Source organism: Schistocerca nitens, chromosome 4, assembly GCF_023898315.1.
Source record: "Schistocerca nitens isolate TAMUIC-IGC-003100 chromosome 4, iqSchNite1.1, whole genome shotgun sequence".
In the NCBI taxonomy this organism is placed as follows: Eukaryota; Metazoa; Arthropoda; class Insecta; order Orthoptera; family Acrididae; genus Schistocerca; species Schistocerca nitens.
In genome coordinates this window covers 579,481,967-579,499,872 of record NC_064617.1, presented here as the reverse complement: position 1 = coordinate 579,499,872, position 17,906 = coordinate 579,481,967, and the positions used below count along the sequence as shown (strand labels likewise).

The following is a 17,906-nucleotide window of genomic DNA, read 5'->3' as shown; positions in this document are numbered from 1 at the left end:
ACCCTCATCTCCCTTCTCACTCTCATACAGTGTAGAGTGAGGGAAATGCATAGCAAAAGCTGAGCGCTATGGTAATCGTGCTCGGGCATGGCCTGTGAGCTGAAATCTTGGCTGCTCCTGTTATAGACAAAAGCAAAACAAGCAATGACCTTCGATGGGCTTGCAGTAGTCTTTGATTTCAAATTTGGCAAGAGCCAAAGAAAATTTTTTTCTGCAAAAATTTTTCTCATTTCTGTTAAGTCACAACCCTGCAATTAAGGGAAAAAGTGAAATGGGTGGCCAGTAAATTTCTGTCACTGGAATTAACCACTCGCAGTGTGGCTTCAGCTGCCAGAGACTGCAATCGTGTGTGTGAGTTGCGTTTGCGCGAGCGTCCATGTGTGTTTGTGCGTGTGTGATTGTGTGCATGTGCATGTTGTCTATTTTTGACACTGGCCTCAATGGCTGAAAGCTTATTTGTAACAGACTTTTTGTTGTGCCTACCTATGAGTCAGCATCTCCACTATATGGTTAGTAACAACTTTCTTTTCATAAAATTGTTACTGAAAGTAAGATACATGACCAAAAGTGGTCAAACATCAGAGAAAATAAACTGAATAAAGCTCTGTATGAAGAAATATGTTACATTTTTGAGATATAAAGAATGGAATAAGGCTGACAACTGCAACAGGAAAGGAGGAAGGGGGAAGTGTATGATTGTAGACTGAACAGAGATGCTCATGCTCATGGGGGGGGGGGGGGGGGGGAGCTTAGGCAACCAGCCATTTAAATGTAGGTTGACAACCACTATAAGAAATATTTTATATCTGGTTAACTTTACAGTCATTATACAATAATGAGAAAGTTACTGACAATGCAACACAAAGTTACTTCAATATAACATGAAAATTATTGAAACTAATTAGAATGTAACTAACCTGGAAACGGGGAAACAGACAGCGTAGCAGACATGATGAAGGAGCAGGTGCACGAAGGCGTAAGCCTCCATAGCAAGTGGCATGGTAGCGAGCATCCCACAAACCATCTAAAGTCTCAACAAAATTGAAACATGGAAATTCAAATTCTGGTTCTATGTAAGTGGCACAGCTGGACTTCACAGTAGGATCTTCACATTCACTTCCACTACAATCACAATCTTCAAATTCACCAGCAATGTCTTCATCTTCGTAACACCGAGCGCAAAGCCCTAAGGCCTCCAATACTGGCAGTACATCTGAAGCAGGTAGCTAGGAACAGAATTAATTCTGTTCAGAAAGCACACTTGTAGTTGAAGATATAAACGTAAGTTGACCCAAAAGATAGCCTAGATATAACAGCTTACTACTAAAAACTGTGTGATAACAGGAAATTGTGGATACAGTTTTCAATGCTAATTTACAGATATTGCATTATTGTACTGCCTATGTGCAGTAGTCACTAATAACTCAAATATGCATGGATAATAATGTATACATCAATGCAGTACAAGGAGTTAGCTATGAATAAATTCCTTAGTTGCTTCTTAAACTGTGCATTATTGATAGCTAAACGCTTTTAAGGTTTACATGAAAATTTGTGTTCAATATTAATAAGACATCTTTCTGGACCATAGTGACTGATTTCAAATCTTTCCCCTTGTCAAAGAAATTTAAAAACAAATGATCAGAGGCTAGAAAATAGGGATTTTCATCATTCCAGATGATATGCACAACACTATTCATGGAACATTTAAAATGATAACGCACACATTGTATTTCATGGGAAGTTTGGTATGCCCCACACCCTGTTATTTCTCTGTAACACAACTGGTGTATGTGAGACAGAAAGTGAAAAGGGATATCTTGTCGGAGATGTAAAACATCTACTTTCTTTATATTTCTTTTTATTTTTGTATTTTTTTGTGGTAGTTTACTTCATTCTGTGCATGCTCGTATCAATTTAAATTTTTTTTTTAATCCAACAGGACTCAATGATATTATTAAAAGCAATCAATGTCAGTCTTCTGAAAAAGAATGTCTTGTCATTATCAGCAAATGGTCTGACAAGAGGCCCCTTTTCTAAATCTCACAAATGTCTATGCAATGTTTCACAAAATAGTACCTTCTAAATTTTATACGCATTTTAAGTACCTCAGAATAGCTTAGCATAAAAGAAGAAGATTTTGCAATGACAAACAGGAGAAGTGCTCCCTTTTATATGAGAGTTATAAATAGATATTACCAATTTACAGTTTGCAGTCCTGAAATGCCAGCTGACAGCTAATGCTACTGTAGCAACAAAAATCTACACCTACAACATATGTTAACTCTGCTGCTGCTGCCAGAAATGAAATGGGTTGTGCTCAGAGGCAGAACAGAGCAGAAAGGAGTTAATGTTGAAACAATTCCATGGAGCTCATTAAATTATAGTTGGTAAGCAGCCCTCACAAGTGTGGGAGGCAAGCTGTGGGCCCTCTGAAGACAAGGCGATGGATTAACTTTGGAGAAGTGATCCTCAGTAAACAAGAAAGTTGTTCTGCCAGTATGAAAAGCTCTGAAAGAGTTTGCAAGTGTGTGCTTCTGCACGGGCATTAAATTCTGCTTAGTCTTCCTGTTTTTTAGGCATGCGTCAAAGTTAAATGAATATGGAGGTTGAGAAGGTAGGAGTCATTAGCTACCTGAAGGTGGTATTTAATCAACCAGGTAGATTTTATGAGGTCCAATTGAAAGTAATAAATGTCATTTGTTGCCATGGAAACTCGAAGTTTGGTTTTCTGGTGTATCTTTCACTCCCTTTTACTTTGAACTTCACCCAGCTTTGTTTTTTAGGAGGCTATGGGTGAAAGTCATTTGAAATCAGACGGATGCAGTGTACTGACGAGTTGAGGTGTACATTTGCCAATCTGTTGGTCAGATCTGAGAGTCCTTCTGAAAGATTGCTACTGGGAATTTATTAAAGATATAGGGGTAGTGACAATTTTAATCATGTCTCGTAGGTCAAAGTGAAGCTACTGACTTTTATTTACACTGTGTGAATAGTGCAGCGGTGCAGATAAAAATTCAGGTCTGCCGACAAATGTTTCGGAATAAATTTGCAGAGTTGTCACATCATTTGTCTCACATGCTGAATTTCACTGAAAGATTGTGTGGATGTCTCAAGTGGGATTTCGCACAGTGCCATGGGACCTCCAAGGATGAAGCAACAGGAACATTTTGAATGGACAGTTTTAATTATACAAAGAAAGTACTACTTGCAAACTTTCTTTCCTCACATGTAGAAATGCTCACTTTCTTAGTAATCTTCCTGACACTGGGATCCACGTGTGCAACACCTGTATATTACCTTAAAATCATTTCCACAGAAAATATGGAAAGAATACACAAAACAATAATTGAAAGTTTATGTAGAGCAGAACTGTTGTATGACTACATGGTAGTTCTTGTGGGGTAACCAATAGCACAAAACCTACTATGGAAGCAATCAAAGAAAATAATGGTTACCTGATAATTTCTGACAGGCATCACAAAATAAAGTCCTCACATTGTAGGTTTAAAAATATACAACATACATCTCCATTCACCACCTCCCCCCAAGAACCATGGACCTTGCTGTTGGTGGGGAGGCTTGCGTGCCTCAGCGATACAGATAGCCATGCCGTAGGTGCAACCACAACAGAGGGATATCTGTTGAGAGGCCAGACAAACGTGTGGTTCCTGAAGAGGGGCAGCAGCCTTTTCAGTAGTTTCAGGGGCAACAGTATGGATGATTGACTGATCTGGCCTTGTAACACTAACCAAAACGGCCTTGCTGTGCTGGTACTGCGAACGGCTGAAAGCAAGGGGAAACTACAGCCGTAATTTTTCCCGAGGGCATGCAGCTTTACAAATGATGATGGCGTCCTCTTGGGTAAAATATTCCGGAGGTAAAATAGTCCCCCATTAGGATCTCCGGGCGGGGACTACTCAAGAAGATGTCATTATCAGGAGAAGGAAAACTGGCGTTCTATGGATCGGAGCGCGGAATGTCAGATCCCTTAATCGAGCAGGTAGGTTAGAAAATTTAAAAAGGGAAATGGATAGGTTAAAGTTAGATATAGTAGGAATTAGTGAAGTTTGGTGGCAGGGAGAACAAGACTTTTGGTCAGGCAAATACAGGATTATAAATACAAAATCGAATAGCGGTAATGCAGGAGTCGGTTTAATAATGAATAAAAAAATAGGAGTGCTACTACAAACAGCATAGTGAACGCCTTATTGTGGCCAACATAGACACGAAGCCCATGCCTACTACAGTAGTACAAGTTTATATGCCAACTAGCTCTGCAGATGATGAAGAAATTGAAGAACTGTATGAGGAAATAAAAGACATTATTCAGATGGTGAAGGGAGACGAAAATTTAACAGTCATGGGTGACTGGAATTCGGTAGAAGGAAAAGGGAGAGAAGGAAATGTAGTAGGTGAATATGGATTGGGGCTAAGAAATGAAAGAGGAAGCTGCCTGATAGAATTTTGCACAGAGCATAATTTAATCATAGCTAACACTTGGTTGAAGAATCATAAAAGAAGGTTGTACACATGGAAGAAGTCTGGAGATACTGACAGGTTTCAGATAGATTATATATGGTAAGACAGACATTTAGGAACCAGGTTTTAAATTGTAAGACATTTCCAGGGGCAGATGTGGACTCTGACCACAATCTATTGGTTATGAACTGTACATTAAAACTGAAGAAACTGCAAAAAGGTGGGAATTTAAGGAGAACAATTGACAGGAATGGGGGAAAGAAATACAGTAGAAGAAGAATGGGTAGCTTTGAGAGATGAAGTAGTGAAGGTAGCAGAGGATCATGTAGGTAAAAAGACGAGGATTAGTAGAAATCCTTGGGTAACAGAAGAAATACTTTATTTAACTGATGAAAGGAGAAAATATAAAAATGCAGTAAATGAAGCAGGCAAAAAGGAATACAAACGTCTCAAAAATGAGATCGACAGGAAGTGCAAAACGGCTACGCAGGGATGGCTAGAGGACAAATTTAAGGATGTAGAGGCTTATCTCACTAGGGGTAAGATGGATACTGCCTACAGGAAAATTAAAGAGACCTTTGGAAAAAAGAGAACCACTTGTATGAACATCAAGAGCTCAGATGGAAACCCAATTCTAAGCAAAGGAGGGAAAGTAGAAAGGTGAAAGGAGTATATAGAGGGTCTATACAAGGGCGATGCACTTGAGGACAATATTATGGAAATGGAAGAGGATGTAGATGAAGATGAAATGGGAGATACGATACTGCGTGAAGAGTTTGACAGAGCACTGAAAGACCTGAGTCGAAATGAGGCCCTGGGAGTAGACAACATTCCATTAGAACTACTGACGGCCTTGGGAGAGCCAGTCCTGACAAAACCCTACCATCTGGTCAGCAAGATGTATGAGACACGTGAAATACCCTCAGACTTCAAGAAGAATATAATAATTCCAATCCCAAATAAAGCAGGTGCTCACAGATGTGAATATTGCCGAACTATCAGTTTAATAAGTCACAGCTGCAAAATACTAACGCGAATTCTTTACAGACAAATGGAAAAACTGGTAGAAGCCGACCTCGGGGAAGATCAGTTTGGATTCCGCAGAAATATTGGAACACTTGAGGCAATACTGAACCTACGACTTATCTTAAAAGATAGATTAAGGAAAGGCCAATCTACGTTTCTAGCATTTGTAGACTTAGAGAAAGCTTTTGACAATGTTGACTGGAATACTCTCTTTCAAATTCTGAAGGTGGCAGGGGTAAAATACAGGGAGCGAAAGGCTATTTACAATTTGTACAGAAACCAGATGGCAGTTATAAGAGTTGAGGGACATGAAAGGGAAGCAGCGGTTGGGAAGGGAGTGAGACAGGGTTGTAGTCTCTCCCCGACGTTATTCAATCTGTATATTGAGCAAACAGTGAAGGAAACAAAATTTCATGTGGAAGAAATAAAAACTTTGAGGTTCGCCGATGACATTGTAATTCTGTCAGAGACGGCAAAGGACTTAGAAGAGCAGTTGAACGGAGTGGATAGTGTCTTGAAAGGAGGATATAAGATGAACATCAACAAAAGCAAAACGAGGATAATGGAATGTAGTCGAATTAAGTTGGGTGATGCTGAGGGAATTAGATTAGGAAATGAGATGCTTAAAGTAGTAATGGAGTTTTGCTATTTGGGGAGCAAAATAACTGATGATGGTCGAAGTAGAGAGGATATAAAATGTAGACTGGCAATGGCAAGGAAAGCGTTTCTGAAGAAGAGAAATTTGTTAACATCGAGTATAGATTTAAGTGTCAGGAATTCCTTTCTGAAAGTATTTGTATGGAGTGTAGCCATGTATGGAAGTGAAACATGGACGATAACTAGTTTGGACAAGAAGAGAATAGAAGCTTTCGAAATGTGCTGCTACAGAAGAATGCTGAAGATTAGTTGGGTAGATCATATAACTAATGAGGAGGTATTGAATAGGATTGGGGAGAAGAGAAGTTTGTGGCACAACTTGCCTAGAAGAAGGGATCGGTTGGTAGGACATGTTCTGAGGCCTCATGGGATCACCAATTTAGTATTGGAGGGCAGTGTGGAGGGTAAAAATTGTAGAGGGTGACCAAGAGATGAATACACTAAGCAGATTCAGAAGGATGTAGGTTGCAGTAGGTACTGGGAGATGAAGGAGCTTGCACAGTTAGATTAGCATGGAGAGCTGCATCAAACCAGTCTCAGGACTGAAGACCACAACAACAACAACAACAACAACACATCTCCATTTATCACTGAAGTGAAAATGTATATGATGTGTGAACAATGAAGTTGCACTAATAATAATGAATAATTAACATGTTTGTAAATTTTATAGAATTGTAAATATAGGGGTGGTACATCATGTAATTACACATGACAATTCCCCAACATTTAATCTGAAACAACCAGAATATTATCCAACTTGTGCTGTGTCACAGCCTTCCACAATTTAAACATGTGAGCAGAAGCTGATCTTATTACATAATGTTACTTCCTTAATGCACCCCTTTACAAAAACAATTACAATCACTGTGTTTATTTGAGCATATAAAGTGTTGATCTCAATGGAGCCTACCTCTTATTAGCCAAAATCAACAACCTGTGATGAAGCAAGGTGGGTAATTTTTTCTTCCCCTCTAGTTTTGCCATCTGCCTCCTTAAAATTCATTTTTTTCATGTCTGCCTAATTACCATTAACATACATGTGTATAATCTGCATTTTCATAAAAGAAAAAGGTTGGCCCCCAGTTTTAAAGAATATAACACCAGATCTAATTTTGTGCTTAGTTTTATGTACGTAATTGATTTTCTAATTTATTTTGACTATTCCTAGTTAGTATCTTTTGTTATAGTGTGAAATCGGTAATTGTTTCATAACTTAAATTCTGTTGTTGACTTATAAACAAATATAAATATGGTACTAATTGTAAACATTTGGAGGAACAACTAATAGTATTCTTAAATGATCTATTTGGCTCTATTCAAAAATATGTTAGCAAAGCCAGCTCAAAATTCCGAAGTAATTTCCAGTTTTGTCAAAAGTATTGTTCGCATAACTATATTTGTTAATTTCATAATTTAAACAAATAACGGCTTAACGCTTGTAGTAGAAGAAACTGTTAAAAAGAACCAATTTTTCGATTTATGCAGTTAATTGAAGGAGTTAAGTTTTAATTGTAATTTCTGTAAATTAAACACTGAACAATGTGTAATTTCAGTGCCTATTATTGTGATTATATACAAGGGCACAATGTTTGGTCCTGAGACAGTCAGTCCACGGTCGAGTTTCAGACAAGAAACCTGTGTTGGTCAGAACAGCAGCAATGCATCAACTTAACTGTGAAATAAGTGTAACACAATTAAGTCATGTGTTAAAACAATGACAGTGTCTGTTCAATTTATTTGAAGGACTGTGAAATCTGTGGTTAGGCTTTTACTGCTCATAGATGTTCAACAGTAAACTATTGTAGCAGTATGTGGATGTTTGCCTGCAACCTAATAATGAGGCTTATCGAAAGTTGAACAATAGCGCGCTGGTCATATAACTGTGAATTACTGGGGGGTGGGGGGAGGGGGTGCGAACAGTGAAAGTAAAGAAGTGTGAAATGCAAATGTGCACCTGTTGGCTACATCCTTTAAAGTAGTCAGTGTTGAATTTCCATCCCCCCCCCCCCCCTTTTCCCATTTTTCAGTAAGTATAGCAACACAGTACGTCGACATTGAGGACAATCAACGATGAAATAAAGCAGGAGAACATCACAAACCTAAGTACAAAAGTTACATCTTACCTGTGGAACAGCTGCTTGGAAGTCATGAGAGGAATAGCACCCTGTTGTACGAGCTTTCACGAGGAAGTCTGGTGAAAGTAACTGGCCTATTAACTGACCCAGCCAGCGAGGGCTCAAAACCACCAATTCGTCTTGAGCAGGAGTACGGAGCTGGACTATCTGCAAGAAATGAAACTGGTTTTCTTTGTACTCTCACTCACTCACTCACTCTCTCTCTCTCTCTCTCTCTCTCTCTCTCTCTCATTCTCAGCCTTTATATCAACCTCTCTCTTCATTTTCATAAATTTTCTTTAAATTTTATGGTCTCTCTCCCCACTCTCCTTTTCCCTCCAGAGTCCATGCATGCTTCATGCAACTTCTCCTATCCTCCACCACCAAAGTGAGCTATTTGTCAAAAATCACTGTTTCCATTTCCACATCTGTCATAAAATTTCGAATCTCCAAACTTCAGAAACTAGTGCTCACTTGAACTCTTTTTTTCTCATCAGTCATTTGTGACTCACATATTTAGAATATAAAGTTTTGAAAAAAGAAATTAGCATTTACAATTACACCCTCCAGTTACAACTTTACAGCAAAACATAATATGTCTGTGATTACACAAAGAAGGCAGTGACTATAGCTGCAAAGCTTGATAAAACATATAGACTGAAATAAGGTTTTTTTTTATGTTTATGTTTAATTGCATGTTAAACACAGAACTGGAAATTTTGACAAAAACTGAGAAAAAGTGAACCTAGCTAAGGAACTGTTTGAATATTTTCCTTAAAAACTTCAAGGAAACAGTGCCATAGCTATTTTAATCCTTTTGCAGGAGAGATTTTTGTAGCAACTCAGTGAAGTTAATTTTCTTGGCATCGTATTAGAATTGTGGTCTTAACATTTCCAGTGCCTCTCTCTTGTGTGCTGCGATCAGTATTCTGCTGTCAGATACAGGCTGCACAGCTCACAATGATTCTTACAACTGATCAACGAGCTTTTGTAGTTGAGGACTTTTTTGGATAAGCCAATAGAAACAGCGGTCTATCAGCTCTCTCAGAATTTCCCAATATATCTCCTGCTCAGCCCACAGCAAACCTTTAATATTTCTATTAAATATACTTTTATAAATAAGTTATTTTATCACGAACCTTTCAATATTATCTTTTGTATTACATGGTAGACCATTGCAATTTAAGGAATGTTAGTTGTACCACATGCTCAGGAGGGAATGGTGGGGGGATTATTGGTGTACAGTCATGGACAGAATTCATGAGACCCCTCACCTTTTTGCTACATTGCACTGAACACAGGCAACGAGCTATGGGAAAGGAGGGAGTGACCCAGATGTTTTCCTAATAGCAATCTTGCAGCAGAGCTCTGATTATGAGTTTTCAAATTGGTGACATAATTTGTATTATTGGGGTTCTGACAATTAGTTACAGCAGTATAATTTAATTATGCTTTTTCACTTCTTTATTTCATAGAAAAAATAACATACTTCACAATAAAGTATGAATTGATTCTACTGACCATAAAAAGCTACCATTAACTGGAGACAATTGTTCATTCTTCTTGCAAAGAAGGCAAAGAAAAAGCACTCAGTGTTATTGTATAAAAGTTGCTCTAAATGTAGACACCAATATTAAGCAGAAAATTTGCATCATGTACTATGGACAGGTACAGATTTAATGCACTAAATAGTACTGAGAGATCGTTCTGGGAGTGTGACATATATTTAGCATTGTACAATGGTCTATATTTGTGCTGATATTCCTTGCAGATAGTTGTTGGAGCATGAAATGGGCAATTACATTCCTGTTCACAGTTGCCCTTACTAACTGCAGACAAAGGTAGTCAGCCACAAAGGGACTCTAGCTTTGGATGGGAGACAGTGAACATGAACATCATATGGGCTGTGGAAGGTTAAAAACATAAATATGGAGAAATTATAATTGCAGGTAGTTATGTAGTAACAGATGAGGCATTAAGCCAAACACAGTGTACTCATGATGAATAACAATGGAGCTGCTATAAACACACAGATCATGACGTGGATGAGAAGCATTGAAAATCCAAGATCTGATACATAAAGTTAGTATGTGAATTGAAAAAAGTAAACTATTGCATTATCAGTAACTGGCACTTAGTTGCCCATCCAAGACAGTATGCAAGGGTTTCTTCTTCACTTGGTAGCAGATCTCAAGCCTTAGCATCTTTCTCCCTTCTTCCTTCACTACTGTGTAGGAGTTGTAGACCACAGCCTTCATAATTTGTCAATAAACATAATTAATTTTAAAAAATACACTCCCAGAAAAAAATTAGGACCCCATTTTAGAGGTTTCAAATTCTCTCAACATTTATTGTTGCGACGGTGCATATGACGTACATGAAATGATAACATTTACACATCACCAGACTCACATGAACCCATATTATTACATTGTGTAGCATCCACTGGTGACAATGCAAGTGCTGACTCTGGCAATTAATCGATCGAACAGATGACAAATACTATCCTAGGATACAATATGACATGCCTGCTTGACCTGTTCATGTAGCTCTGTAAGAGTTGTTGGTTGAAAGGTTCCCTGGGTTACTTGTTGTCTCACAATATCCCTCACGTGCTCAACTGGAGACAGGTCCATAGATCATGCAGGCCAGGGAATGGCCAGGGAATTTGCTACATGCTTACAGAGCACACTGACGTTCATGGGCAATGTGTGAGTGACCATTATCCTGTTGGAACAACACATCACCCTCCTGTTGCAAGAATGGCAAGGGAAAGGTCTAACAAAATTCTGCATCTACTGAGCACTGGTTAGCGTCCCTCCAGAAACACCAGATGTGTAGCTTATCATACCCCAGACCATAAGGCCTGGGATAGGGCCAGTGTGTCATGGACAAATGTACTCTACGAGACAACTCACACCAGGTCTACACCCGTACACACAATCAATTATCCCTTGCAAGCATGCAGAATCTGCTTTCTTTGCTGACGACCACAGTGCACCATTCTATCTTCCATGTGATCCTCTGATGGCACCAGTCAAGCCATGCACGCCAATGCTGTGGCACGAGAGAAAGCTGTACAAGTTGCCACTAATGCCCTTACAATACGGGTATCCTGTTGGGCATCTGTGATGTGTGGACATCCAGAACCTCATCTACAGGTGTGAGAATGTTCACGTGATCACCAATACCAGCAGCATTGCATGACTGACACAGCACATCCAACTTGTGTGGTAGTTGCCCGAAAGGACCATCCTGCCACTTGGAAAGTCACAATTCCACCGCTCTCAAACTCGCTTATATGGCTGTAGAAAGCATGAATGTGTCTCCATGGCATGGTTGACTGCTTGCTTCATACATCTGTACCACACTGAGCCTTCTGGCTGTGAGCATTCCCTATTAAAGAGTAAACTCAGAGGGCAGTCTGGTAGCTATGACACGATGCTATCTGTTAGTGGACGATGTTGAAACCATTATCAGTACATCTACTATCCTGCAGGTTGCACTGCCATCATCAGATCAAAATTGACATCATCTTTCCAGGTGTATTATTTTTTCCAGCAGTCTTACAGCGAGGATGATCACAGGAGTAGGAGACATAGGGGAGGGAAATGGGTGCACAAGGAGCACAGGGCCTGGCCTCTGCAATATTGTGAGCGTTGGGAGGGGGGGGGGGGGGGGGGGAGGATGAAAGCTATTCTAGGTATGGTGAGAAAAATGTCAGACAGAATGGAGCTCATTTCAGGGCATGATTTAACGAAATTACAGCCTAATCAAAGTAGCTAAATAATACACTGAAGACCAGAATAATACTTAGTGACAAGAGGTGGTATTCTTAAGCTACTTTTAGGAGGCATCAGCAGTACCAGGATTGGATTGATGGACTGGGAAATATGGTTTTGAATGAGGCTGGTAGGATAATTATGCCCAGTAAATGCTGAGGTGGTGTATTGATGTAAAGAGTCCAGCACACGGCGGTCCCGGGTTCGATTCCCAGCGGGGGCAGGGATTTTCTCTGCCTCAAGAGACTGGGTGTTGTGTGTCCATCATCATCATTTCATCATCATTGACTTGCAAGTTGCTGAAGTGGCATCAACTAAAAAGAACTTGCAATATGGCAGCCGAACTCCCCTGCATGGGGCCTCCCAGCCAACAATGCCATTTGATCATTTCATTTCATTTTTTCTTTATCTGAACAAATACATTTGTGTTGAATGTTAAGGCTATATGACAAGGAACATTTAACATGGAAAGGATGGAAACTGTCAAAATGAAGCCACATATACAATGGATATTCAGCAGCATCAAGATAAGTGACACGATGATCATGTCTATAAATCACTTTACATCCATAGGCACACCGTAACAGTGTCTTTATGGACATAACTTTGCATCATAGTAGAGAGGGTCCTTGACAGTGCAAAGTTGACTAAGTTCACCACAAAGTACAACATAGCTTTGTAATCGGGTGGCCACTAGTCAAGTTAATATTCAGCAGCAGATGAACATGTACAGAAGGGAGTTGGCATAGAGGGAGGTGACATCAATAGTGATAAATAAGGTATGTGATGGGAGCAGAAAAGGCTCAGATTTCAGATGATCTAGGAAGTGGTTGGTGTCTTTAATATAGGATGGAAGTTCCTGTACTATAGGTTGAAGGTGCTGATCAACTAAGGCGGATATACATTCGATGAGTTCTTTGAAGCCAGCAACTACGGGGCAGCCAGGTGATTGGATTTTGTGGACCTTAGGAAGAAGTTCTATGGGTTGAGGTGTAAGTGCCTATGAGCAGACTGAGGTTTTAAGAAGTGAATGTAGTTCATTTTGCATCACAGGGATGGGGTCTTGATGGCAGATGCTGTATATATAGAGGTGTCAGACAGTTGGCGTGGATCGTCATTTACATACACCCATCTGTCAAGTATCACAGTGGTGGATCCCTTGTACTCTGGGAGAATAATGACAGAGTCATCACCTTTTTGGGAATGAAGAGCCTGGAGTTCTGCAGAGGACAGGTTAGAGTTATGTTGCAGGGACCAGAGAAAGGGTTGTGAAGCAATGCTAGATGTTAGGAGTTCTTGAAAGGCCTGTAAGAGGTGATTTTGAGGTAGAGGTGGTGGATCACACTGGGATAGTGATTGTAACTGTTCAAGGCATGACTAAATGATGGTTTAGGACTCAAAGTGGAGCCCTTGGTTAATACAGATAATTCAGGAGGGGAGAGTGCTTTGGATGGAAAGTTGAGAGCACAGTACTTTTGTGACTGGTTCTTGTAATTATGAGTTATTACTGGTCTGGGAAGCACTGGTGAAGGCTATGCGATGTTAAGGAAGTTGGCCAAGCTCGGTTTGTGGGAGAGGAGTGGTGGTTGATGACGTGACTCTTTGGGGTGCTGCAGAGGGACAGGAAGGGAGTTTTAGAGAAGGTAGGATAGCTTTTTGAGGTGAAGTCTGGCATGTTATTGCAGTCTGAAGTTGGCCTGGTGGATGATACTATCCATGGAACATATCCTATTACATTATCCTATATAATTCGATTGATGCACTTCAGTCATAGTCTTCCTGTAGTTCTATTTTCATTGAAATATCCATTTCTAATTGTTTTTAGGAGCCCTTAATGTCTCAACAGATAAACAAGCAAATATTCCTATCTCATACATTTGATTATTCAATCCCCACCCCGAAACAAAGCTGATAAGCTGATTTTCTGAGCATGAGTGTTCACTTCTTCCATGGGGTGAAGTTATTATTTCTGATGCATGGACAACTAGTGTAAGTGTTTGGTAATTGTCCTATTTTAATCCTTTCTTCTTTTTATGAGTGGAAGTTAAAATGTTTGTGTGAAGATCTGTGAAAAATTTCCTGTTTTCATATATGAACATGTAAAAGTATATAACTGGTACGGCACAACCACTCACCCAACTTTTTTTTTCCCCGAGACATCAGCAGAAGCCAGAATCAATATACAGGGACAGAATACATTCAGTACCATCTGTGTGTGTTTCCCAGAATACACATATGATGATCTTTCGCCAGTCAAACATGTTGTCGAACAGGTTGTACTTTTCTCTCAGTTATAAAGGTTACTGGGCATTCTTTGTCTGTTAAGGATGAGAAGCCATCTATCAATTGTTTTGCAAGATGTAATTGACACTTCAACAGATTTTGGTATCCTTCTTGTCCTTTATTCATTTTTTTACAATGTAAAGGTATTTACAGTTGCCACATCTAGTAGAAAGTAAAGAACCCAATGTCACCTCTTACGAAAATGTCAGCATAATGTGTTATGTTCTCTTAACTGATTGATGTGATTACACCTCCAATTATGTTACTGTATGTTGCTACAACAGTTCGACAACTATTACTGCTGATAGTACCATCCCTAGTCTTCCTTGAGATACGTGTGGTATCACTAGTATTCTCTGCAGTTGTCAAAATAGTGATAGGTTTGTTGTCCATCCATTTTATAGCAGCACTATCACTTTTGCATTGGAGCTGAAATTCTCCTCATTTAAAGGTAGATTACTTTGTCACTACTGAAGGCAGTACTTTAACATTTGCTCTCACTGTGCCTACAGAACAGATACCATTGCTCAACAACATCTGCATCAGATTCACAGTGGGGAGGAAGTTGCCAAATGCTACAACACTGCCACTATGTTTCAGGTCTTGGGCCAGACTCTGCCAGAGAAATTTCTGTTGACCAATCATCTGATTTTCTAGTGTACATATAAATTTTGTGACATAAAATGTCTGAGTCAGCTAAACACCACACTATGTATCCTCATTTGACTGTTTCATGGGTGTATACCAGTTGAGTGATGCCCATCTCTTGAAAGGAATAATGCTTTCATCAACAGCCAACACCTTACTGGCAGTATATGGCTTACAAAGCATGTTGTTCAGAAAGATTATATGAGGTGTGACCTTATTAAATTCATCATGATTTGGATGCCCTCTGGGATGATTCATCCTATGGTCATTTATGAGAATAGTTTGACATGTGTTTTTGAAACTATTTCATGTCATATGCTTCAATATATGAGGCTGACAGAGAGTAGGTACTGTACTATAGTAATGCACTCCTTCTGGTAATGCAACGATATCAATCAACACATTTATACCAATCCAGGTATAACTTTGCTACAGATAATTCAGGGTGTATACGGGGACAAGGAAATAAAATTCCCGGATTATTCCCGGATTTCTCCCGGATATCCCATTTAAAAAATATGCTTTTTCCCGGGCGAATATACACTTTTTCCGTGCTAAGTGACAGTAGGTTTTCAGTAGATTTTCCCTCGGAACTGCAAAACTTATCAATCCTTTGAATGGTTAACATTTTATACAATCGCGTAGAACTTCTGGGAAAAAAAGAAAAGACGGGAGAGAGAAGTATGGAGAGACTTTTAATTCAAAAAATGAAAGAAGTTTTGGAAGGAGCTTTGATTTGCAGCAACATGTACACTGCATATTTTCGTATTACGAAAGTATAAATTCGAATTGCACCAAACACAGCGCATTAGTTTCCGGAGCGTTGAAACCGAGGTTGTGATGTCCTTTCGTAAGCAAGTCATATCTCAAGCCACGAGGTCTTGCCAGCCGATGGCAGCAGCTATTCAGAGCATAGGACACATGTTATAGTCAGCCAATAGTGAGATCACTGGTTACATAGTGCGAACACACAAGAGGAAAAGTTAATGGTTTACATTAATGTACACAGTACCGTATATCTACAAGAAAAGCTAAGCTTTCACATATAATATTGGTCTCTAACATTAACACGCTACAACAGAAGTTAAGCTTTCACATGTAATATTGATCTCTTTTGCGTGTGTTATACTTTAAGATACATCACACAACTGTGCCAGTAAATTTAAAATTATGACATAAATGTCTCGGCTCGAAATTCTTGTAAGTGGCTGGTTCTCAAACTGTTCAGTTTCAAACGCTCTGTGATTTAGATATCCATCCCACTTTCTCACACGTAACTTATTTCATCTTGCGTAAAAAGAAATTTACTTTGAAAGTAACGCTTTTCTAACCAGCGTTTGCAGTACTATCCGGAGACTGTTAGAAATAGGTTCAATTTACCAGTTGCCAGAGAGCGCCGGAAAACAGGCATTATTGTGCGTGTGCAACTGCAGTGGTGTAGGAAGCCCGCATGTTCGTGTGTATAAAGCACTAAGAGAGCTTACATTACACCATAAAAGAAACAGGGCATCAGAGGATACTCCAAAGAGCATTGGAATTTCGTGAACCATACTAAAATGCATAATTCGGCTTGAAGTGCAAATTGGCTTTTTCCAGATTCACAATGAAGTAGGTCCCATCTGATATTAAGCTTTTCAGTGTGGTTTTTGGGATGTAAATTTTCTTGGAGTACCAGTACTCTACGATCTCATTTTTGGTTCTTTATTATGGCATAATGCCATACATGGCAGAAGATGATAACGTGCACTTGAAATTGCACTTGAAATTCAGCGAACAGTTGGAACTAGCCAATACTGTAGAATGAAACACTTTGTTTCAAATAAAATGATTTCCTCAGCAGAAAGATTAATAAAGCCAAATTTCTTTAGTAAACTTGCAAAAATAACTTCATTGTTCTGCAAGGTGATTAATGCTCGACTGCTCCTAACTTGGAAATAAAATAAAATCAGAAAATTGAAATTAATAATATATTTTTGCCCTCCGTAATTATGTGTATGTATTTTAATTCAGTTGATAGCTCCCGGCCACAGAAATCCATTTTGTTTTCATTTGACGTTGGAGCTGTACACGAAGAGAAGCAGCGAAATCACTTAACGTAAACACGGGTCACGTGGAGACTAACCCCTTCCCCACTACAACTCAGACAACTCTGTGAAAGCGCGAATCTGGCAGCTATGGCACGTGAGAAAAATTTTTCTCATTTGCATCTGGCTGCTTGCTGCTACTACCGATACAGCTAACAGCCAAACTTCAAGTAGTGGGAGACGGGAGAAGGTACTGCTTATACGCCATCAAATGCGCATGCGCAACGACCGCTGGCAACTGGTCAAACGAACCTAATGTGAACAGTTGTGACGTCATGCTCATAGCAAGCAGTTTATTGTTACGAAGAATTACAGTCTGTGCCCTATGGCCTTTGACATATTTTTGCTATTTGCACACGCTTGTGCGTGCACGGAGTTTTATTGTTGTAAATTGCACTTTTCCTTTGCCACTAAAGATTTATTTTTTTCCTTCTCGTTTATATTTTATTGCTGCAGTATCATTCTCAAGTAGCAGGAAACAATAACATTCTTTGCTAGAGAATCAATTCTGCAGTCAAAATTACAAAAATTTAACCGAAAGCTAAAACAATGAAAAATTCCCAGGTTTTTCCCGGATGAAAAAATTCCCGGGTTTTTCCCAGATTTCCCGGTTGTCCCGGGTCGTACACACCCTGTAATTTTTCCAGTTGTTTGTCATCTCACTGACAGTCTGACAATTTTTTGCCTCAATTGCTCTGCATACCAATTTTTCCCCAGAACCACATGTTCTAACATCTCAGTGGTAAGTAAAGAAAGGAAGTAGTGTCTTTCTCCATTGTATTCTGTCAATGAGCAACTGACAACTGTTTCTCCTACTGAATCAAACA

The 17,906-nt window shown here is 39.3% G+C and overlaps 1 protein-coding gene across 1 annotated transcript in view; it reads right to left on the bottom strand.

Moving 5' to 3' along the window:
• Positions 1-17,906, bottom strand: part of LOC126251853 (death-associated protein kinase dapk-1-like) — a 305,116-nt gene that overhangs the window by 43,341 nt on the left and 243,869 nt on the right. Inside the window, exons 19-20 of the mRNA XM_049952529.1 lie at positions 8,292-8,450; positions 918-1,226 (exon numbers count right to left, since the gene is read on the bottom strand). Coding sequence (XP_049808486.1) covers positions 918-1,226; positions 8,292-8,450 — 468 coding nt within the window. The remainder of the gene's footprint in view (positions 1-917; positions 1,227-8,291; positions 8,451-17,906) is intronic.